Here is a 24,287-nt window from a genome sequence, read left to right as displayed (position 1 = left end):
CCTGCTTTAGAAGCTAATGAACAGATAGCGATTGCTCTTAAGAGATAACTACTTACTAGGAGCATGTCTATGGTGCCAATTTGGATTAGTCAATTAACTTAAGTTGCATGTTTTTGGATGGTGGGAGGAAACCGGGGAACCCTGGAGAAAACCCACATGAGCACAGGAAGAATGTGTTAAGTCCCCACAGAGATGTCGGCTGGCTTGGTAAGGACTAGAACCAATGACGTTCTTGCTGTGAGGCAACGGTGCTAACCACTGGGCCACCATGCCACCCATCTAGGAATGGAGGAGGAGTAGGGGGTGGAAGGGTAAATTCTTCAAAACGAAGATGGCTGTTATATGGAACTTAGAGTATTTATAGTGGCTTAGGAATTCTCTGATTGGTGAACATAAATTGAATAATGGGGGAACAAATAAACTTCACAAATATAAGAAATGAATGTTTTATTTATATATATCAATGTAATTTTGTGCACTGATGTTTGTCCGCATCAAAATGAGCCACTAAGAAATATTTATAGTAATAACTATAACGACTGAAAATAGACCTTTCTGGTGTACATTTACTGTAGCAAAATTAAGACTTTAAGTAGCAGTGGCTGAAAAATCCAACCCAATGCATTTTGGTCAGGTGTACATGTTCTTAATACTCACAACCAATCAAATAAAACATTAATGGAATATTGTACAACTAAAAAAAAAAATCACAATTTTGTTACAGTCACAACCTAACAACACTCTGAAATAACATTTATACATGTAAAATATATTTATAAAGCACTTACACAACATATCAATGTTTATTTCATACAATTTTAAATAGCCAGCTAAAATACTATTTAAATTATTCATATAAAATTAATTTGAGGTCTGAATTAAATTAAGACTTATATTGTCTTATAGACTGATATATATATAAAATACATAAATACATGTATTTTATATACAGTGCATTTACAAATATCATTCATTTTCCTTCGGCTTAGTCCCTTATTTATCAGGAGACGCCACAGCGGAATGAACCGCTAACTATTCTGTTTTATGCAGCGGATGCCCTTCCAGCCGCAACCCAGTACCGGGAAACACCCATACACTCTTACATTCACACATACACTATGGCCAATTTTGTCCACCCAATTCACCTATGGTGCATGTCTTTGGACTGTGGTGGAAACTGGAGCACCCAGAGGAAACCCACACCAACACGGGGAGAACATGCAAACTCCACACAGATATTCCAACTGGCCCAGCTGGAACTCGAACCAGCAACCTTCTTGCTGTAAGGCGACAGTGCTAATCACTGAGCCACCGTGTCACCTACTATTTAAATTATTCATCTAAAATTCATTTGAAGTCTGAGTTTAAAAAAGATTTTACATATATAGTGAATTATATAGCGCATTTATAAATATAATAGCATAAATGAAACCCTTCAGATGATTCAATTTAATCATACAGCTAATATTATTAATATTATGGTTGCATAAACAGCAAGAAAACATGTCTGTTGCCTTGTTTTGACTCACAGTTATAAGAGTCGGCAGACAAAATGCCATGTAAGACAGAAAACACCATTCATTCTTGTTAAAGTGCCCCCCCCCCCCCCCCAAGTCAAATTATTTTAGGAATCTTGACAGTAAACTCCATTCATACCACCGTCTGTTGGTTCCCTGCTGTAACAGTGCAAAAAAGTATCAGCAAATACGTGACAAATACTGAGCGCAGCTGTTACTGTCTCCGCACCTCACAATGAAGAATCTCCTTTCTCCTGGAAACCAATCATCCAAATCCCTTATTCTGAAGCAGAATCAGTGTGTTGTGCGTTATAGATAACCGAAGCAGAAGATCGTCAAGACTGGAGGAGCTCCATAGGAGGAGCTGGTAAATAAGAGAGGAACCAGATGATTCGGTTTGGGAGTCCCAGTTGAGTAAAAACCCCCAGCGCTCTTTTCCCGAGGGCATTTCTGAGAGAAATCCTGCATAACTGCTGCAGACTGAGTGGTGTGGCTGAACACAACAAACAACAAGGTGTTAGGGGGACGGTGGAAATCAATTCCTGACAGGACGATGAAATATAAAACATTACTGGATTATTACAGATTCACAGAGTTTAAAATCAAGGTTATTATAATCACTAAATCCGACATATTCTGGATTCTCTCCTTTTTGTTTAAAGCAACATGTACACTCCATCTTTATTACGTATATAGAGATATAATCTGTTTTTAGGTCTGTCACAATAATAAATACATCGACTTATTGCACAACACATGAACATGACCTCAATCATTTTGGTGATGCAATATATATCACCCCTACTTAGAAACCTCTCTATTGGAGATGCCAGTGTCAGTATGGTTACAATTATAAGCTTTTTATTATTAATTACTATAGTATATTCTCATGTGGGTGTCTGACAACTGAAAATATATCTGGTAGCAGATATCACAGTCAGTGGTGTAGTCGGGGCTATACGCACGTATACTCAGTATGCCTACTTTTTTCCACTAGCTGTTTGGGTATTACGACTTCTGAGGATCAATAATTGCATATACCCTCGGTATACTCACTTGTTTTGCTGATTAGACTTCCCTAATTTACGTGTATTTGCATCCCCTTTAACTGTATACCAAATGTTTTTTTAACTCTCATCTTAATTTGTTTTTCGAAGTCAACTGAATGATGTTTCGCTGAAACGTTCAGGTAAAATTAAAATACAGCATGGGCAGGTTGGGTGGGTAATAGTACACCACCTTTTTTTATAGGACTACACGACTGATCACAGCTTCGGTTGCGTTTTACCTCACACTTTTTCGTTAATATTTGTTATTATTTATTCAGGATGTGTGTTTTCACATTCTGATTCCAATGCCTACTTATTAAACGGTAACACTTTACAATAAGGTTCATTAGTTAATGCATTTACTAACATGAAATAATCATGAACAACACTTGTACAGCATTTATTAATCATAATTGAACATTTACTAATGCTTTATTAACATCCGAGTCCATGCTTGTTAACATTAGTTAATTCACCGTGAGTTAACATGAACTAACAATGAACAACTGTATTTTCATTAACTAACGTTGACTAACAAATACTGTAGTAAATGTATTGATTATTGTTTGTTCATGTTAGTAAATGCATTTATTAACATTAACTAATGAACCTTATTGTAAAGTGTGACCTATTAAATTGTTAAAATGACTATAATTAAATGAAATATTGTTAAGAATAAAATATTATGTGTTCTTTGAAAGTGTGTATTTGCATTGTGATGATATTATATTGTCATTCTATAATCAGCAGCATAAAATGGTCTTCAAATGACAATAATATCGTTTATCACAATATATTTTGGTGCATTATATGGTACAGGCCAACCTGTTTTGTTTTGTTAATACTCTTCATTGAACATGCACACATAGACATCACCAATATACTTTATCAAGGGTTCCCAAACATTTGAGCCCGCCCCACAATAACAATGCCAGTGACTCGTGAGTTGTGACCCCCACTATCCTCTGAAGTGATTATATATATGCAAAGCTTGCATGTTGCTTCATTCTTGGTATAATTTTGGAGACCATGTTCAGTCAATCCTGTATTTACTTTAAATGTACGTGAGCAGTGTTGGGGAAAATTACTTTATTAAGTAATTCATTACAATATTGAGTTACTCACAAAAAAAGGTACAGTAACTAGCTGCATTACTTAGTTACTTTTTAAAGCATTGCGTTACATTACTTTTGAGTTACTTTTGCATTACTTATTACCTGACTGAGGACTCTTTTTTTTCTTTTTTTTAATAGTGGAGCTCTGCAATTAATAACGCATAGTATAACCTTTATTTACCTTCAAAAAAAAACTATATTTTAAGATAATGTTATCTGAGAACTTCCTAACCCCAGAGCTATACATTTCATGTATACAGATTAATGAGAGTTTAAAACATGTTTGCTACTTTTGTACTATTTGTCTTAAGGAAAATCAATTTCCATTGAGACAATCCCCCTTTCCTTTTCTTTGATGCATTAAATAATAAACACATTCTCTCATTGACTGCGGGATTAATTGTTACTACTTTAATTTTAATTTAGCAATTAATTTTTAAAAAGCGAATTGATTAAACTAAAAAGTAACTCAAATATTAATGCTTTTTAAAAAAAGATACTTAGAAAAGTAATATTATTATGTAACTTATTTTAATTGTAATCCGTTACCCCCAACACTGTACGTGAGTGCAGTAAAGGTATCAGAAAGCTTAACCTGGTGCCATAATATTAAATTTGCTGCATCTGAAGCTATTGCTGTGTTTTTAATATAACGTAATCACCCCTGGAGTCAGAATCCAAAGGGAAAATAAAAAAAATTATATTAATAATAATCGAAAGGCTGAAGGATTTTATTTGCATGTTGTTGTTTTTTAATGTAACTAATAACTACTATTTGTCCTGTAGGTTATGGATAAAATATGGTAATTCCTACTACTACCCAATTCTAATATTTTAATAAAATGAATTTGATTTTTGGAAATCACCAAGCGACCTCCACTCATTGTCCTGCGACCCCATGAAGGGTCCCGACCCCTACTTTGGGAACCACTGTACTATTTAACTGCAGGTTAACTATGTTTATATATAATATCTCAAACTGTTAAAAACTATTTGTTACTAGTTAATTAGTTAAAGTCTCCAAGAAATCAAAACTAACCATATGTTTTTGTTAGCTCACATTGCCAGTTTTGTGGTGATCAATTTATCTGTGCATCTCATTAAGGAAAAAAAAATGTTTGCCCTTCTAATCCTTAATTGAAATCTGAAATGGTGGAGAGGAGGAGGAGCCTGTTAGGTTGTAATAACTCTTCCCAAACCCTTTTCCTGATCTTTCTGAATGAAATGCCTACTTTACTACATTTACTTAAAAAAATAACAATCGCAGCTTCCGGTTCATGGGGACTTTATTATTAGTAACTAATGAAGCTATGGTAATTAATAACCTTAATTTTTCCAAATTTGATTGTAATGCAATAATGTGCACTTTTGTAAAGCTGCTTTGAAACAATAAGTATTGTGAAAAGCGCTACACAAATCAGCTTGAACTGAACTGAATTGTTTTTTTCCAAATAATAATCATCCAATCATATTTGTTACTTGAAATAATACAATTACATTGACTAACTTTCTTATTCCAGCTAGACGCCAAGTAAACATTTCTTCATATAGTAAAATGTGTCAAATGTAATTAAAATTAAAAACTAGAAAATAATTTAATCTATTAATCAAAAGTACCTCAGCGATACTAAACTGAATTAATAATGCTTTTTGTGAGTTTTTAAATGGTCTTTTTCAAATAAAACCAGCCAGTTTTGCTCCTGTGCCTTGAAAAAGCTTTGGCTTCTCTTCATTTTAGTTTAGTTTCAATATATGTTCTGGTTAAACAAGATCTGAATGTTGACTGTAGTTCTGAAGTATCTTTCAAAGTGAAGACCGAACACGTATGAACAGTGAACATATATATATAATGAACTTACATTCGTAAAACTCTAAGCAGAGGGCACACGCTGAACTGGATCTGGTGTACTGAATTGGCTTTTTTCCAAGGTTGTCTCTGGCAAAAATATTTCCTCCAAATTCAACCAAAAGCTCAATTAGTTCCAGATTTTTGACTTTAGCAGCATGATGAAGTGCCGTCTCATGAAGTTTAGCAGCATTCACATTTGCACCTAAAAGCAAAAAAGAAGTCAAATAAACCAAAGAAATGGAGAATGTGCAATACTGAAAGAACAAAACATCGGGTTTATGTTCATTTTAAAGGGGTCCTATTGTGCTTTTTACACTTCAAAAAAAGATCTGAAAAGGTACAAAACACAAAGTCACTCCAAAATTAATTGTTAGGGTTAAAAAACTCCATCTGAACTACGTCAAATTTAAATTTTTAGGTAAATGTGATGATTATGATGATGTATTTTATTTAATGCCATGTCAGCAACAAAGGCTATTTTCATGGCAAAACATTTCATTATTAAATCTACAATTAAAAACAACAAGCAAATGAATACAAAAATTAGAAGAGATTATTAACGGTAATACATGATAAAAATTCCCCCCAAAAATTCCTGGTGACACATGGCCGAATATCTGCTTAAGTGAGTTCATTTCATTTAAAGACGTACTGCAGTCTATAAATACAGGACAGTCCAGTGGAAAGTGTTTTACAGTGAGAGGAATTGTGCATAATAAACACGGTGTAAATGTAAATGTTCTCAGACACAAGAAATGCTGCTACATAGATCATACACTTGCGATTTCTTTCCCAAAGGTTTACATTCACAGACAGAACCAACATACAGTTGAAGTCAAAATTATTAGCCCCCCTTTGATTTTTTTTTTCTTCTGTTCGACAAGTGGCGACCCCAGAATAATTTTCATTATAGTTTCAATAAGTTTCATTTTCACAGTATGTCTGATAATATTTTCTGGAGAAAGTCTTATTTGTTTTATCTTTTTGTTTTAGTCTTATTTGTCAGAATTATTAGCCTCTTTAAGCTATTTTTTGATAGTCTACAGAACAAACCATTGTTATACAATAACTTGCCTAATTACCCTAACCTGCCCAGTTAACCTAATTAACCTAGTTAAACCGATTAATGTCACTTTAAGCTGTATAGAAGCATCTTGAAAAATATCTAGTCAAATATTATTTACTGTCATCATGGCAAAGATAAAATAAATCAGTTATTAGAGATGAGTTATTAAAACTGTTATGTTTAGAAATGTGTTGAAAAAAATCTTCTCTCCGTTAAATAGAAATTGGGGAAAAAAATAAACAAAGGGGCTAGTAATTCGGGGGGCTAATAATTCTGACTTCAACTGTATGTGAACTTGCATAACTTTGTGAATTTGACAACTGAAAAAAGTAAACAGTCTGATAGCCGGCATTCACAAAAATGTTGATTTGTTGATTGCTGCCAGTGTAACTATAGCTGTTTACACTACAACATTTTCAACATGTATATTCGCTTACATGACAATGGCATTTAACAGATTTAAAAGTGGACGTTTTTGAAAACGCTGCCATTGTCGTATTCCATAGATATATACACTAGCTATCGCATACGGACCCTGAGCATGCGTCAATAGTCCTGCCACATTTGTACAGTGCTCCCAGGACAAATGTCATTCTACTGCACTAGTCAGTGTGTCAATATCAAGATGCTGGACTTTAGCACTGTGTACAGGTGTAGTAACGAGCAAACAAAGAAAACAAAGCACAAAGGCAGAACATTTCATAGGTAAGATTTAGTTTTTTACGTTTTTATATGTTACGGACTTTTGTGCTCAACAAGTATTGATGATAATACAGTCACTTACTGCACTGACCATAAGGCAAAGCAGCATCAACTCGCACTAAATGCTAGTTTTGTTGAATAAAATAAGCAAACAATGCAAAAGAAATATGACAACAAGATGCTGTAATGCTAGAAACTTGTAATATTGTCGGCTAAGTGAACGAGTCATTCATAACGGGGATTCATTCACAAACAAATCGCTCCCTCCGTTAGAATAAGAAGTGAAACCAGGAGAGGCGGTGTGTTTCAGGACACGGATTAGATCAAATTTAACAAGGAGGGAGGATAATACAATTCCATGCACACAAACACACATGCTCTTTGGTGGCAATGCCCATTTGGTCACTTGCCCATCGATGTAGAAAAGTGATGTAAAATGATAATTTTCGTAATTAAAAAAATATTTGCATTCTGACCACTGGGAAAACTCCTGGTTATAGATTTATGTGTATATCTCTGGCTCTGGATGGCCACAGTCCTCCATTGCACCTTGGTCCCGCATTTATTACAAAGGAGCACTACCCTGTACTAAAATGGCAGCTCTATTGACGCATTCCTTCCAATAGACAACAACAGGGAAGGCGACATCTAATGTAAATATCTATGGCCATATCCATGTACAAATCTGGAAACGAGTCTTTAAAAACGATGACGTCAGGAAGGCATGAATTTAACGCAAGCACAAACAAATATACAACAATGGCAGAGTATGTGGTAGTGTTGTTTTTGCTCAATGTTTGCTAACGCTTCATCTGCAAAATGTGATTTTACTTTACATTAAAACCAACAGCAGAGACTCAACTTTCACACTCAACAATTTCTGATAGACACCAGCGCTGACTGCTCATCGTTACTTCCTTACAGGTTATATTTACTAACAAGGTGACACACCACCAACTACTGGCCTGACATACTTAATGCAGCATTTTTGGTCATTCTCCAAGATGTGTAAATGTGGATCATTTAAAAAAAACATTGCCATGTAAACATGAAACTTTAAAAAAAAAACGTTACTTTTTTGGCTACATCGTTGTCATGTAAACATAGCCAAAGGCACAAGCTGTAAAGTCACTACACACTTCTGGAAAGGGGGCAGAGAGCAGGAGCTTATTTTAGATTTAAAGCGACACCAACAAAAAAGTTAATTTTAAATCAATCCAAAAAAGAGCATCTACAGAGTGGTACCCTTTTGGTGGTCATGGTGTATGACAGAAAGTTTCAGTTGATGTCATTCTCGCTCAAGGAAATGTCTACAGTAAAGCTATACGGGTCGTTCACATATCATATGAGAAGCACTTCTCACAAAACAGATGCTTTATACAGAGAAATACTTGTGGATAAATGATCATTACTAACCTTTCTATGAACATGATTATAACTGCAGATCAATGACAGTGTGAAATAATCTACTGTCACGTCTGAAATATTTAAAATAAATAACTAAATACAACATTACAGTCTTAGGTTTAAAAACACGCAACATATGTCCTAGTCAGAGCAAACCTCTCATCTGCATCTTTAATCTTCACCAGCACATGTAGCCTCTGTTAGAGAGTATTTCCGTCATTCAGAGTTCGTAATAGTCCAGAAGGTGATGATAATAGTTAAACTTGTCAAACTTCTTGAGCTGTTCATGTTCATGGTTTAGGTTGGTGAAAGAATCATTTGCTCCTTCGTTTCTTCGGGCTTCTCCTTTGTTTTTTCGCGCTTCACTCTCACGTTTGTCTGTTTATGAAAGGATCGGATGTCAGTAGCACTTCAATAATCTTGCGCACGTTATTATCATCAGCTCAAGAAGTTCGTTATTTAAAATATCGATGCGCACATTAGCGCAAGCGAGCTCCCTGGAGAAAGTAAAACCGCTCGCACTTTTAGACGACCTCGTAAAACAAAAACAGCTCCACTTTTTGGTACCCTTTTGCCATCTTAGGTACCCTTTGCAAAGTGTTCCCAAAAAGTGGTACGGTACGGTTCGCTGTTAGGTACCTTTTGACAGTGGAATCGGCCATAAAAGCATACCGAACTGAACCGTACCATACTGTACCACTCAGTGGAAGAAGACCATAAGTGTGCTGATATATCGAACCATGGTGCTCAGGGCAACCTGAATTCGATTCCTGGCTTGAGGTCCTATGCCGATCCTCCCCCTCTCTCTGCTCCCAATGCCTTGCTGTCTGTCCTCCACTATCCCAATAAAAGGTGAAAACCCCTAAAAAATAATTATTTAAAAAACAAAACAAACAACTGTGCAAACTCACCTGCATTCAACAGCACCTTGACACAGTCGAGATGCTGTCGTGCACACGCTACATGCAGAGGAGTGCCAAAGTGACAGTCATGAGCTTCCATCAGCGCTCCTTCATCAATCATGAGCTGAACACATTTAGGGTTACCTAGCAGATGAGAAGAATCAAAGAAAAGACAAAAGAAACAATCAATTATGTTCATTGGCTCTATCTGAAATCGCTCCTATACCCTTAAATAAAGACGTTTGCAGTGGTATCCATTGGGTCTGTTTACACCTGGCCACTTCATGCATTTTTTCTGATCGTATAACACATTTGAGAAGGATACAAATCCGATTGTTCAGACCACTTAAGGAGGAGGTTTCCAGAAATGCATCTGGTTGTTGAAACCCCATATGTAAATTTCACACCTCCTAAAATAAAAAAATAAACGTGAGATTATTTTGTTTTATTTAAATTTTTGTGTTTTGTTTTATTTCTGACCGTGAAATGATGAAATTATGTTATTAAACTAATATCAGATGGCAGCAGTAACAAAAGAGTTGCAGCACATACCTGTAGCCTATCTCTGTGAAAAGAGAGGAATTATAATAGAAAAGCATAGCATTTTGGAACATCAACGAGTAATTCATAACAAAATGTTCATTTTTAACTATAAAATCCTTGATTGGACATATAGTAGGGTTGCACAATATTGGAAAATCCTGACATTGCGCTATTTAGTTTTATATATATTGCGATATGAAAAACATTTCACTAAATTACTTGAACAGCTCTAGTTGAAAATAATTAATTAATTTAGATTGATTTTGAAGGTGAGTGAATCATTATCATGCATAAGTTATAATAAACAAATTACAAGCACAGATGAATACAACAGAGATAAATAAAAAATGAAATAAGCAGAGCTTTGTGGTTTTCTGGGGCAGTCTAGCAGTATTCAGGTACAGACATTGAATGATGAAATGTAAAATAGCACTGCATAGTCTTCGTTGTATGAATAATTCAATAAGGTTTACCTTTATTACAATTACAAATGGTACAATTTCTTGTGTCCAAAATGCTTTTTAAACATAAAATGCTAACAGTCACATACCTTAAAAAAGGGGCAAATCAAAAACTTTTACTCTATACTACCTGACAAAAGTCTTGTCATCGATCCCAGTTGTAAGAGCAACAAATAATAACTTGACTTCTAATTGATCATTTGGAAAAGTGGCAGAAGGCAGATTTGTCCGATGAATCATTTGTTGAACTGCATCCCAATCATCACAAATACTGCAAAGACCTATTGGAAGCCGCATGGACCCAAGATTCTCATAGTCATCAGTCAAGTTTGGTGAAGGAAAAACCATGGTTTGGGGTTACATTCAGTATGGGGGTGTGCGAGAGATCTTTAGAGTGGATGGCAACATCAACACCCGAGGTATCAAGACATTTGTGCTGCCCATTACATTACAAACCACAGGAGAGGGCAAATTCTTCAGCAGGATAGCGCTTCTTCTCATACTTCAGCCTCCACATCAAAGTTCCTGAAAGCAAAGAAGGTCAAGGTGCTCCAGGATTGGCCATTCCAGTCACCAGACATGAACATTATTGAGCATGTCTGGGGTAAGATGGAGGAGGCATTGAAGATGAATCCAAAGAATCTTGATGAACTCTGGGAGTCCTGCAAGAACACTTTCTTTGCCATTCCAGATGACTTTATTAGGAAGTTATTTGAGTCATTACAGAGATGTATGGATGCAGTCCTCCAAGCTTATGGGAGTCATATACAATATTAATTCTTTTTGCACTGCACCATGACTTTATATTCTATACTGTACATTATTTCTGTTAAGTGACAAGTCTTTTGTCTAAGCAAAGTCAGACCTTACTGTCCTAATTAAATAATTAAAAATCAAGGCATGATCATATTTTATTTTGGTAAAATAAGCGTAATCTAGAGGCCTTTGCCTTTCATATAAGCTCTTTTTGATACCAAATGATCAACTAGAAGTCAAGTTATTATGTATTGTTCCTAAAACTTGGATAGGCGACAAGACTTTTGTCAGGTAGTGTGTATATATCTGCAGTGATTTCACAAATCTCCTATGCACTGAACTGTGGCTCACTTTGAATGAATTATTTTTAACTTTAAAATATATATTTTTTAAATTGTACAATTGTAATCAAAAGTAGATCTTAAAAAGATTTAGATTATTAATGTATTACTGTTGTTTATGTCTGTTTATTGTTATAAACCTATGCTTTACAGAAAAGTGTTATCATTTATAAACTGTAAATGTGTATCAGTTTTTTGCCATCAAATAGCTATTAAAGCTGATATGGCAATGAACTCTAAACTCTCTTGTTCCTGTTCCACTGTTCCTGTTCCTCTTGGTTAACTAAAACCCCAATTTATATGCCTATATAAGGGATATATGATGTCCATATTCAAAAATTCAACACATCATGATAATGAACATGCACAGTATTGATTTCGTGGGCACTTTAAAATACCATCAATAATTATTTATTTAAAGTTTGTTCTGTTGGTATATTCATATTGTATTTGCAGTGGTCCTCATAACAGCAACAAATGCTTGGACACTTTATTGGTTTTCTTAATAGTTAAAACATGAATATTTTGACATTAATCTGGCCTACTACATGCTGAAATAGTGAAAGAAAAGAAAGTGATTTTTTATTTGGTTATTGCATGTTAACACTGTGCAATAAGTCTTCAATAGTTGACATTGTTTATTTTAACCAAACTGCAAGTAAATTTCTTAATCACTAATAATGACTTAAATGATTACAAGTTATAATTGTTTTATTAAATCTTTAAAATATTTTTTGCAATTTAATTAGCTTAAAACTTGTTTATTTTGAACATGCATATACAATAAAGCAATGCACTAAAGTATTTTTTGTTATTACACCTAAAGTAAAAGTAACTTTTTGGCATATTACTTTAATATCTTAATAATGCCGTATAACAAATTAAAAGCTCCGGCAACTAATCTCAACAAGAAAATTTGATAGCGTCATAAGCTTAATCCTAACTCAACACTGTACATCCTGCGATGTGACAACTGCGGATGCGCACTTTGCAATATCGATACTGAAATTATATACTGTGCACTGCTGCCCTAACATACAGTACTTATACTAGGCACTCACCGCTCATGCAGGCCTCATGCAGTGGTGAGAATGTGAAGAGAGGAGGATTTACTGTGGCTCCATGCTCTAACAGCAGCTTGACACACTCCAGACTTCCAGCAGCACAGGCGTCACACAGCGGAGTGCTGCCGTCAATGTTACGAGCATCAACCTGTTAACAAAGACACAAAAAAGTTTAACTAGGTTTAGTTTAGAGTGCTATCGTCAATGTTACAAGCATCAACTTGCTGGCAAAGACACCCAACCAATGAATAAGTTTAGTTTATAGTTTAGTCAATTTAGTTTAGTTAGAGCACTGTCATCAATGTTACAAGCATCGACATGTTAGAAAAGACACCCAACCACTGAACAAGTTTAGTTTATTTTAGTTTAGTTTAGTTTAGTTTAGCTTAGCTTAGCTTAGCTTAGTTATAGTGCTGTCATCAATGTTACAAGCATGAACCTGTTAGCAAAAACCCCCAACCACTGAACAAGTTTAGTTTAGTTTAGTTTAGTTTAGTTTAGTTTAGTTTAGTTAGAGTGATGTCAGCAATGTTACAAGCATCAACATGCCAGCAAAGACACCCAATCACTGAACAAAATTAGTTTAGTTTAGCCAAGTTTAGTTTAGTTTATAGTTTAGTTTAGCTAAGTTTAGTTTAGTTAGAGTGCTGTCATCAATGTTACAAGCATGAACCTGTTAGCAAAGACATCCAACCACTGAACAAGTTTAGTTAAATTTAGTTTAGTTTAGATTAGCTAAGTTTAGTTTAGTTAAGAGTGCTTTCGTCAAATGTTACAAGCATCCACCTGTTAGCAAAAACTCTCAACCAATGAACAAGTTTAGTTTAATTTAGTTAATTAAGCACTTTCAAAACAACTGGGGGCTGACCAAAGTGCTGTACAAAAAAGTTAATAATAACAATATAAGATCCAGAAATAGGAATAGAAATAGCAACAAACTGCACAATATAGCATGGGCAGACAAATTAAAACTTAGGAAAGTCAACAGATTAAACACTAATTAAAAGCTAGGAAAAACATATATATATATATAAAAAAGAGAGATTTAAAAACTGGTAAAGAGGGCACCATTCAACGTATTACAGACAGACCATTCCACAATCGAGGACCCACAAACGAAAAGTTCCTTAAAGAGCCCATATTATACATGAAATAGGGTCATATTTAGGTTGTAAGGGTCTCCAACAACAGTCTAATATGCATGCAAGGTCATAAAACACTTTGATGGTCTTATAACCTGCATTTATTTTTACCTAATTATCCCAACGACTCCCATATGAATCGTTCAGCGATTCATTTGTTCCCAACCCCCTCCTCAGCGCGAAGCTAATCTGCGCTGATTGGACCGATGACAGCCTGCTGCGATTGGTCGACAGTGACAGGCTTCAGCACGAGACAGAGTGAAATGCCCAGCTGGTAATCAACTATATAAAAGTAGTCACAGTGCACACGCGCTTCATAGTGTAAGGCTTTTTTCACACACACAACCCTCCTCAGAAGAACTGGGGAGATCGACGCGAGTCTCTCTCTCTCTCTCTCTCTCTCTCTCTCTCACACACACACAACGCTCCTCAGAAGAACTAGGGAAAGCGACGCGAGTCTCTCTCTCTCTCTCTCTCTCTCTCACACACACACACAACGCTCCTCAGAAAAACTAGGGAAAGCGACGCGAGTCTCTCTCTCTCTCTCTCTCACACACACACACACACACAAAACACTCCTCAGAAAAACTAGGGAAAGCGACGCGAGTCTCTCTCTCTCACACACACACACAACGCTCCTCAGAAGAACTAGGGAAAGCGACGCGAGTCTCTCTCTCTCTCTCTCTCACACACACACACACACACACACACACAAAACGCTCCTCAGAAGAACTAGGGAAAGTGACACAAGTCTCCTGTCTCCTAGCTTACGATCGATCGCCATAGCAACGACAAACGGCAGTGGAACGCGAGCTCACAAAAGCCTTTAACGTTAAATCCGTAAACAAAGCGGCACGCGTCGCGTTTTTAACGTGGCTTACATGTGATAAGAGAATATAAAGAGTAACCGCGTGTACTGTACCAGGTTAACAACTCATCTTTGGGTAGAGACTGTCAATATTATCCATCTGAGCACAGCGTGACTTCATTCGACCAGCGGCGTCTGTGTGTGTGTGTCTAGTGTTTTTTCTGTGTTAGTGGGCGGGGCCGCAGGTTTCAAATCTCCCTGGTTTGCGCGCGTAACTACTGGCGAGGCTTGTGTTTCGTGGCTGCGTCATCGCGAAACACCTAATGACTCGTTATCAAGGCGACTCGTTTGAAGCACTATGAGTCGACTCTTTTATAGATGAATCAATAGTTTTAAACACTGTACACTTACAGATTTAAGCCTTAGCTGGATATTTCACTTCACTTAGAGCTGTGTTACACACTACATGGAAGGGCATTTTCAAAAACCCATAATATGGGCTCTTTAAGCGTTTCAGCCTTGATGTAGGACTTTTCAATAAGTTAGAATGCCAAAGATCTGATAGGTAAGAGCCAGACTGTAAACATGAATAAAAGTATTTTAAACTTGATCCTGATATGCACTGGTAACCAATGGAGGGAATGTAGAATGGGGGTGACGTGGTCCTATTTGGGACCATTTTTAATTTTTAAGGAATTTGGTTAATGGACCACTTGAAGTCGAGCTTCCTGGTTTTGGAAATGTCATGAAATAAAAAAACTGCAGTAATACAAATGAAAAGTTATGAAAGTGTGGATAACTTTCTCATGTTACTTTTCAGTAGGGCTGCACAATATATCGCAAAATGATCATTATCGAGATAATAGTATATGCAATGTGCGTATTCCAGACATGTGTGATAAATTACATTAATTTTATGCATTGTTTTTTCTTATCTAAATTTGTCCATTCAGATGGTGCCTTGCTTTTTATCCCCACCTCCCCCAGAGTTGCTTTTCTACTATTGGCCTGAGTGGCCCAAAGTTGAACCCAGAGCTGAAAATAAATAGTTATGGCGGGAGTAGACAAAAGAAAGAAAATGACAACAGCCAATCAGAGTCAGGATATCTGGTTTTCTCTCACTAATAGTGTTTTAAAAACTAAATGTTTGCACCATGACACTGTTCTTTTGAGTTCGAATTAGAATTAATTTGTCCTGAAAATATATATATTTTACCTCTTTATTTTAATATCATTAAATAAATAAATGATTTCGAAACATAGCTAATAAAAAGAGCATTTTTCTAGGGAAATGTTACATCATAAGAAATTTAGTTATTGCAAAACTCAGCAACGGTATCGCATATCTCATATTTTTCCAGTATCGTGCAGCCATACTTTTCAGGCAAAAAAGAAAGCAAAATAAGAAGAAGCTTGAGGAAACAACAGAAGATGCATGCATCTAATGTAAGGTGACTGTCAATAAGGACACCAGGATTGCGCACACAGCTTGAATTAAAAACTAGGGCTGCACCATATTGGAAAAATCTGACATTGCAATATTTTGTTATTCTGTGATATATATTACTATACTATTACAAATTCACCGGATGACTTAAATAGCTCTATTTGGACAGAACATGTAGTTTTAAAGAGCCCCTATTATGGGTTTTTGAAAATGGCCTTTCATGTAGTGTGTAACACAGCTCTAAGTGAAGTGAAATATCCAGCTAAGGCTTAAATCTGAAAGTGTACCGTGTTTAAAACTATTAATTCATCTATAATAGAGTCGACTCATAGTGGTTCGGATGAATCACCGCAGTAACGAGTCTTTAGCTGTGCCGGCATGACGTCAATATAGAACTCAAGCCCCGCCCATTTGTTGCGCAGGCAGACCCGGGAAAATTGAAACCTCTGGCCCCGCCCACAAACACTGTCAGTGGTTGAAGTTTATTTTTGCAAAAATACCTCAGCATTATAACCCTAGCCTTGTACTGTGTTCTCGTCATTTTTCTGACGAGTGCTTCAGCAATCTACCAGCTTACAACGGGGGATTCATCTGCCGTTTGTTAAAGGAAGGATCAGAAAAGACTATTGATGTATGGGACTTTGTCAGCGCTTGACAGGAACTTTACAGCACACAGTTCAGGTTTCTTCCTCCATTTCACAAGTGTAAGTACCGGTAAGTGCGATTAAAATGGTCGCCTCCTTGTTTTCTCTAGCTTGCAAATTGTGTATTAAATTGTGTTTTGCTACTTGTTACCGCTTGTACGTTTCTGGTTAACTCTTTATACTCTCAAATCGTGTTGTTAATAAACACGGCGCGTGTCGCTTTGTTTACAGATTTAATTGCGTTTGTGAGCTCGCGATCCTCTGCCGTTTGTTGTTGCTATGACCACCGTCAGCCGTTCCTTCACACACACGGTGGTCAAGTTTCAAAATAGTTCAGCTTTTGTGTGGATTAATACTGAATGTGTGTCACTGTTTTTACTTATGGTTAAGGATAGAGCAATAAGCTGGTGTTAAGACTACATTGTTTTAATGCACTTCTGCATTGGGCTCACACATACACTCTCCACTTGTTGATAAGCCATGCTGGGCATTTCTCTGTCTCACGCTGAACACAGTCGATCAATTACAACAGACTGGGTCATCAGACCAATCACCATAGCATTGCAATAAAGAGGGGTTTGGGAACAAATGAATGACTGAACGAATCATATGGGAGTCGTTGCGATAATTAGGTAAAAATAAATGCATATTATAAGACAATGAAAGTGTTTTTTGAACTTGCATGCACATCAGCCTGTTGTTGGAGACCCCAAAACCAAAATATGACCTTTTTTAATGCATAATAGGGGCTCTTTAAATTGATTGGGATGATTTTTAGCGGGGGTGCATCTTTTTAAAATATAATAAACAATCTGCCAGCATAAATACAATAGAACAAAAGATCCGAATGAAATAAACAGTGCTTTATGGTTTCTATGCGTCTAAAAGTATTCAGATACAGCAATTTATTAATCAAATCTAAAATAATACTGCATACTTCTAATTCAATAAAGTTGATCTCTATTAAAAAGTTTCAACCAGTGCAATTTTTTAATGCCTGAATGCTTTTAAAATCTTCATACAGTCACAGGCCTCAAAAAAACATGCAATGATAAACTTTAACTTAACTTAAACTCTGAAGTGACTCCACAAATCTAATCTGTTCTGGACTTTTGCACTGGTCAAGAATAAACCAGAATCAACAATGAAGATCTTCATTAGTTTCAAAAACACAGATATCTTAAAAAAAAGGCATCTTGGATATCTTTCTTTTCTGTGGATAAAGCCACTCCATTGTTCAGCTCTATAGCATACTTGGATGTTGGTGTATAAGTGACTTGTTTTTTAAATGTTTCCTGAATCGTGGGCTGACCAGTAGCTTTTGATGTTGAGGGACCTTTTCTGCTAAAGATACTGTTGCCCTAAAAAAACTAAATAAAATAGTTGCAAAAAACATGTAAAGAAAAAAGTACATATAGCATAGGACTTGTATAAAAGAAAATTGTTGGCATTTTAAAACCTTGACTTTTTAAAACCCAGTAAACCTTGAAATCATCCCATGCCTAAAAGAGATGCTGCTTACATGAGCTCCAGCGTCCAGCAGCAGCTTCACACACTGTGTATGGCCCTGAATACAGGCCTCATGGAGGGGAGTGATGGAGTCCACGGCCACAATGTTGACAGATGCTCCGTTCTCGATGAGTTTCCGGAGCTGCACGACTCTGCCCTGAGCTGCGGCTTCATGCACTGCAGAACGATCTGTCCAGAAGCCCAAACCATGTGCTAGAGAAAGAATAGAGAGACAGGAACAACAACACAGCTTTACATAAACATAGACATAACTGATTTAAAAATGAAGCATTTGCAATCAGCAATATCATTTATACACAAAATGGAAGTGCAAAACATATCAATATAGCAGTTTTTACACACACACACACACACACACACGCACACACACACACACACACACACACACACACACGCACACACACATATACATTTTTATATATTATATATTTAAAAAATATTTTTAAAAATATATATTATATTATAAATATTATTATTATAATTAATAATATTGTTAATTATTATTATAACATTATTATTAGTTATTATTATTAATATTATTATTATTATTATATTATGATATTTTAAAAGTGCAACAGAAATGCCAAATTAAAAAAAAATAATAATAATTCCTTATTTATTTGGAATAACAGCAATTTGCTGAAATATAATACAACGTAATAAATCTAAATCAAACAGCACTTATATTTTTGTACACTGTAAAAAATGCTGGGTTCTGTACGATTCCTTCATTACGTCCCAACACATATTTTTACAAATTTAAGTGGATTAAACAAAACAATTAAGTTGTCCCAAAAAACTTAATAATTGATTTGCTTCAACTCATTTTAAATAAGTAGTTTAAACAAGCAGCAAAAGTCCATTTTTGAGTGATAACAACAACAAAATGTGCAAGTGTTGTGTTCTGCCAAGAGAAATTCTAACCACTCCATTTAAAAAAAAAATTATTGATGTAAAGTTGGTTTCATATTTGTACATTTGTTCAGTGACAACTTGTGACATGCTCTTTATTTTGTTTACCATGGTACTTTCACATGTAAGTATGACTTCATCCCACATTGGCACTATTTATTTGATTGTGAACAACAATCAAATTTTACTATTTAGAATTTGCAATAAAGGCGACACGGGGGCTCATTGGTTAGCGCTGTCGCCTCACAGCAAGAAGGTCACTGGTTCAAGCCTCGGCTGGGTCAGTTGGCGCTTTTGTGTGGAGTTCGCATGTTCTCCCTGCGTTCGCGTGGGTTTCCTCCAGGTGCTCCAGTTTCCCCCACAGTTCAAAAACATGTGGTATAGGTGAATTGGGTAAGCTAAATTGTCTGTAGTGTATGAGTGTGAATGAGTGTATATGGATGTTTCCCAGAGATGAGTTGCGGCTGGAAGGGCATCTGCTGTGTGAAACATATGCTGGATAAGTTGGCGGTCCATTCCGCTGTGGCGTCCCCGGATTAATAAAGGGACTAAGCCGGAAAAGAAAATGAAATCTATTCTAATCTATCACAATTTAGAATTTGCAATAAAGGCGACACGGGGGCTTATTGGTTAGCACTGTCGCCTCACAGAAAGAAGGTTGCTGGTTCGAGTCCCAGCTGGACCAATTGGTATTTCTGTGTGGAGTTTGCATGTTCTCCCTTCGTTGTCGTTGGTTTGCTCCGGGTGCTCTGGTTTCCCCCACAGTCCAAAGACATGCGCTATTGGTGAATTAGATGAATGAATGTGTATGGATGTTTCCCAGTACTGGGTTGCAGCCAGAAGGGCATTCGCTGTGTAAAACATATGCTGGATAAGTTGGCGGTTCATTCCTCTGTGGTGACCCCTGATGAACAAAGGGACTAAGCCAAAAGAAAATGAATGAATGAAATTATTTTATTAAGGAAAAAGTCTGAATGTGTGAATATAAAACCAACTTTACCTCAATTTGAAAAAAGCACTCTGGGAAATTAAGATTATGAGCATTTTCATTCATTATTGACTGTAAAGGACCATGTAGTAGGCCGTGTAGAGCACAGTAAAAACTCATGTGTTGACACAGGTCACACTGATCCAGGGCTTTAGAAACCTGCTAATTGTCATTGGTGACTGATTCAAGGCCAAAGCGCATGTGATCAAACTGCGCTTCTGCCAACAATATTTGTCATCAAGCCCGATCTCGACAGTTATATGAAAACGTGTCGCACAGTTACAGTGAACTCTGTACTGCTCAGTCAAACGTTTACCGGATTGTCATGTATGATAACAGACACACAGGCATGTTAACTTACCTATATCCCCAAAAAGCGAAGGCCTTGTGCGCGTTATTTCAAATTCCATCACTTATTCCGATTCATACGAGAATAAAGAAGAATTTGTGCGTCACATATGTATGCTGCATGAAAGTATCGCCAGCCATGGTTTACAAACAGTCGACCTGACAGCAATTCATTGGCGAGTGAAGCTGTGGATATGGAAAGAGTAAGCACAAACGACTGTGATTGGTCCGTTCTCGCTTGCGTTAAGTAAAGTAACAGAAGACACGGGACAATGCATGGCTAGTTTGGCTATGGTATAAGGAATCATTTATATTTATAAAAGGTCATGCGTTGAAGATATCATTAGCACTTCAGTTAGAACAGATGAAAATAATGGTTTAATAGTTTATTCAAAAAGATCATTGCGACTCATCGCATCTGACCAATCAGAGAAAAAGTCTGGACCGCCCATTTTGACATCCTGGTTCAACATTAGCAACAGTAGGTCTAACTTTATGAATTTTGCTTGCAAAGTACTTTATGACGATAAACCACTAATTTTTTTCCATTTCAAGAAGATATAAGGATTATTATTATTATATCATATTTTAACAAAAAGGCAACTAAAATATTGAATTTATATTCATTTTTTTTGTGTTTTTGTGTAATTTATTGATATTTGTATTGGGTGCATTTCTGTTTTTATACACACACACACACACACACACACACACACACACATGCACGCACGCACGCACACACACACACACACACACACACACACACACACACACACACACGTATGTATGTTCACACATACGAGGAATTTGTTTTCGTGACAGCTTCTACAGTGCAAGTTAGTTACAGAGACAGGACAAAAAACAGATAATAAATATTTAAAAAAATACAAGTAAGTAGTGAATGCAAATATACAAATTGACAAACGTTATATGTGCAGCTGTTATGTGCAAATTGGCATGTAAAGTGTGTTGTTAAATAAGTGTATATGTGTATAAAAGTGTATAGCAAGTAGTGATGTTGGTTCCACAATTATTATCATCAAGTGTTCATGAGATGGCTTGCCTGAGAGAAGAAACTGTTTCTCATCAGACCAGGTGAGCCTGTGCCAATTGTAGCCTCAGTTTCCTGTACTTAGCCGTCAGGAGTGGCACCCAGTGTGGTCTTCTGCTGCTGTAGCCCATCCGCCTCAAGGCTGGACATGTGCATTCGGAGATGCTCTTCTGCATACTATGGTTGTAACGAGTGGTTATTTGAGTGACTGTTGTCTTTCTATCAGCTGGAACCAGTCTGGCCATTTTCCTCTGACCTCTGGCATCAACAAGACATCCGCGCCCACAGAACTGCCGCTCACTGGAATTTTTTTTATTTTTCAGACCATTCTCTGTAAACCCTAGAGATGGTTGTGCATGAAAATCTCCATAGATCAGCAGTTTCTGAAATACTCAGACCAGCCCGTCTGGCACCAACAACCATGCCACATTCAAAGTCACTTAAATCACCTTTCTTCCCTATTCTGATGCTCGGTTTGAACTGCAGCAGATCATCTTGACCATGTCTACATGTCTTATTGCATTGAGTTGCTGCCATGTGATTGGCTGTTAAGAAATTTGCATTATATTCAGTTAATTTCCTCCTTTCATTTGATTTATTTATTCAGGTAATTTGTTAACTTGTTTATAAATGTTAGTTTAAAATTACGTATCATTTATTTACTTATTTTCTTTTTTTTAATCGATATATCTGAATGTAATCATATTGTACTGTTTGGCATTCCCAAACCCTGGCTCCATATTTGAAATGCGTTCTTCTCTTCGCTTTTGCATTTCATAAGCAAACAAAAAAAAGTTCCAGCTTTTTGATCAGTGTTAACGTGCGCTCGTTTCAGACTGAAGGAATAAATCATGCATATTTTTTCCTTCACAGACTGGTTTATTAATGTGCAAAGCAACGATGCAAATATAAAAACACGTCATTTGAGCAACACAAATCTACTTGTCAGCATTTAGTACCATTCACAACAACGTCAACGAAAAGAAGGAATATATATATGAAATGATGTCACAAAGAATGTTTTCCAAATCCTTCAAGCAACTCCATTAGTGATATTGAATAAAATGTCTACCAGACGTACCAATAAAATACTTTCAAAAGGTCCAAAAGATTGAGACCACATTCAAAAATTTAGGATTTTGGATCTTGGAAATGTAAATGTAAATATACATAAGAAAGTTATTATCTAAAGTAAAGAAGAAATGATTAAGATTCAACAATATCACTAACAGATGAAGCAAACGTGTCAATATCAGTGCAAGTAATGCGAACATTCTTCATGCCAGCTCAAGTGCTAAATATCTATGAAATATTAAGACATTAATTTCATGCTGAAAACATCTCTATACATTTATATCATAAAACACACAATAAAAGCATTTCAAAAAACAGTCTCAGACTTTCAAACCCAACTGTGTGTCATGAGGATAAAATCCAGAAAAAAAGCAGAAATTTGATGAAATATAATACATGAAATGCATTTTTTCCTGCTCATGCTTCCTGAATTTACATTATTACATAAAAGAGATTCTTAGAGGAATAATTCATCCAAACTGCTTTGGTCACTCTACTTCATATTACATATATATCTAAAATGTATTACTGTCAAAAATTCTTTCTAGAAATTTGTCAACGAGTACATTTACATGGACACCAATACTCTGATTTTTATATGATTAGGACAATACTCTGACCATGTCAACAGCGATTTTTTGATAAATTTAATCCGATTAAGGTCATAATTGAACTAAACAGAAATCGAATTAAGACATGTGGAGTATGCTGACTTTAGTTGCATTATTAAAGTGCAGTACAGACACGTAAACACAGCAATCAAACTATTACCATTGTGTAGGACTTTACACCACATTTTGTGAAAGGATATATACACACATGGCTGTTTGACACTATTATCTGCACCTACCCTGTTAGTAAAGGACCACAGACACCTGCATTGCAAAATGCGAAGTTTTTTTACCATTCGGCGAGCGGTCTCAAATTCCATTAAAACAACACTCTTCCAGTTCATACTCGCATCCAATATCTCGTTTGTCACGAGGGGCATGCATGAAATGTTCCTGAATGAAAGTGAAAGTGCCAAACTGCAGTTAAAGTTGACAAATTAAAAATTAAACACCCGAAATTACATGAAACTCCGGAGGAAACGTGGATATCATGGTGAAGCAATAACATAAATCGAGTTATGTGCTATAACATGTAAAACAGGATCATGAAAGGAACATTGAAAAAGCAACTCATCTAATCACCTTAATCAGATTATTGTCTTATTCAGATTAAGGCTAATAATTCGATTACTAATGTCCATGTAAATGTAGTCGGTGTCAGACTTTAACAGGAGAATGTTTAACAAAAGCCATTATTGTCATTTTGGCTTTTCCTATTCCTGCTATTCCTTTATAGTGAGTGAGCAGCATTGCAATGACCGAAGCACTTTAGTGCATCACAATGAACTACAAAAGCAACAATCAAAGGCTAAAATCATATATAACACTATTCGAGTGCTGGCCGGCAGTAATAAAGAAACACTTCACCTATTTTTTTTTTGGAAATAGGCTCATTTTGACTATTTTTGAGTCCATTCAGTTGATACCTGGGTCTGACGCATACCTGCCAACACTTCTGTT

General features: G+C 36.1%; 1 protein-coding gene across 1 annotated transcript; it reads right to left on the bottom strand.

Moving 5' to 3' along the window:
* Positions 1–707: 707 nt before the first annotated feature.
* asb13b (ankyrin repeat and SOCS box containing 13b) lies at positions 708–20,777 on the bottom strand. The gene is made up of 6 exons (XM_056464015.1): positions 20,605–20,777; positions 18,336–18,535; positions 12,770–12,920; positions 9,617–9,751; positions 5,541–5,732; positions 708–2,010 (listed from the first exon to the last, which is right to left on the bottom strand). Exons 1-6 carry the CDS (start codon positions 20,651–20,653, stop codon positions 1,853–1,855), a joined length of 885 nt encoding a protein of 294 aa, XP_056319990.1. The 5' UTR covers positions 20,654–20,777; the 3' UTR covers positions 708–1,852.
* Between the last annotated feature and the right edge of the window lie 3,510 nt (positions 20,778–24,287).

Source organism: Danio aesculapii, chromosome 8 (genome assembly GCF_903798145.1).
Source record: "Danio aesculapii chromosome 8, fDanAes4.1, whole genome shotgun sequence".
In the NCBI taxonomy this organism is placed as follows: Eukaryota; Metazoa; Chordata; class Actinopteri; order Cypriniformes; family Danionidae; genus Danio; species Danio aesculapii.
Note: the sequence above shows the minus strand (reverse complement) of the source record. Positions and strands in the feature narration are given on the sequence as shown.

Bases quoted from the DNA above. Each gene is read 5' to 3' on its own strand.
- asb13b (XM_056464015.1), bottom strand. From the start codon at position 20,653: ATGGAATTTGAAATAACGCGCACAAGGCCTTCGCTTTTTGGGGATATA. The intron at 18,536-20,604 runs GTAAGTTAACAT...TTCTTTCTCTAG, and splicing joins TTCGCTTTTTGGGGATATAG to CACATGGTTTGGGCTTCTGG. The intron at 12,921-18,335 runs GTAAGCAGCATC...CTTTGTTAACAG, and splicing joins TGCTGGACGCTGGAGCTCAT to GTTGATGCTCGTAACATTGA.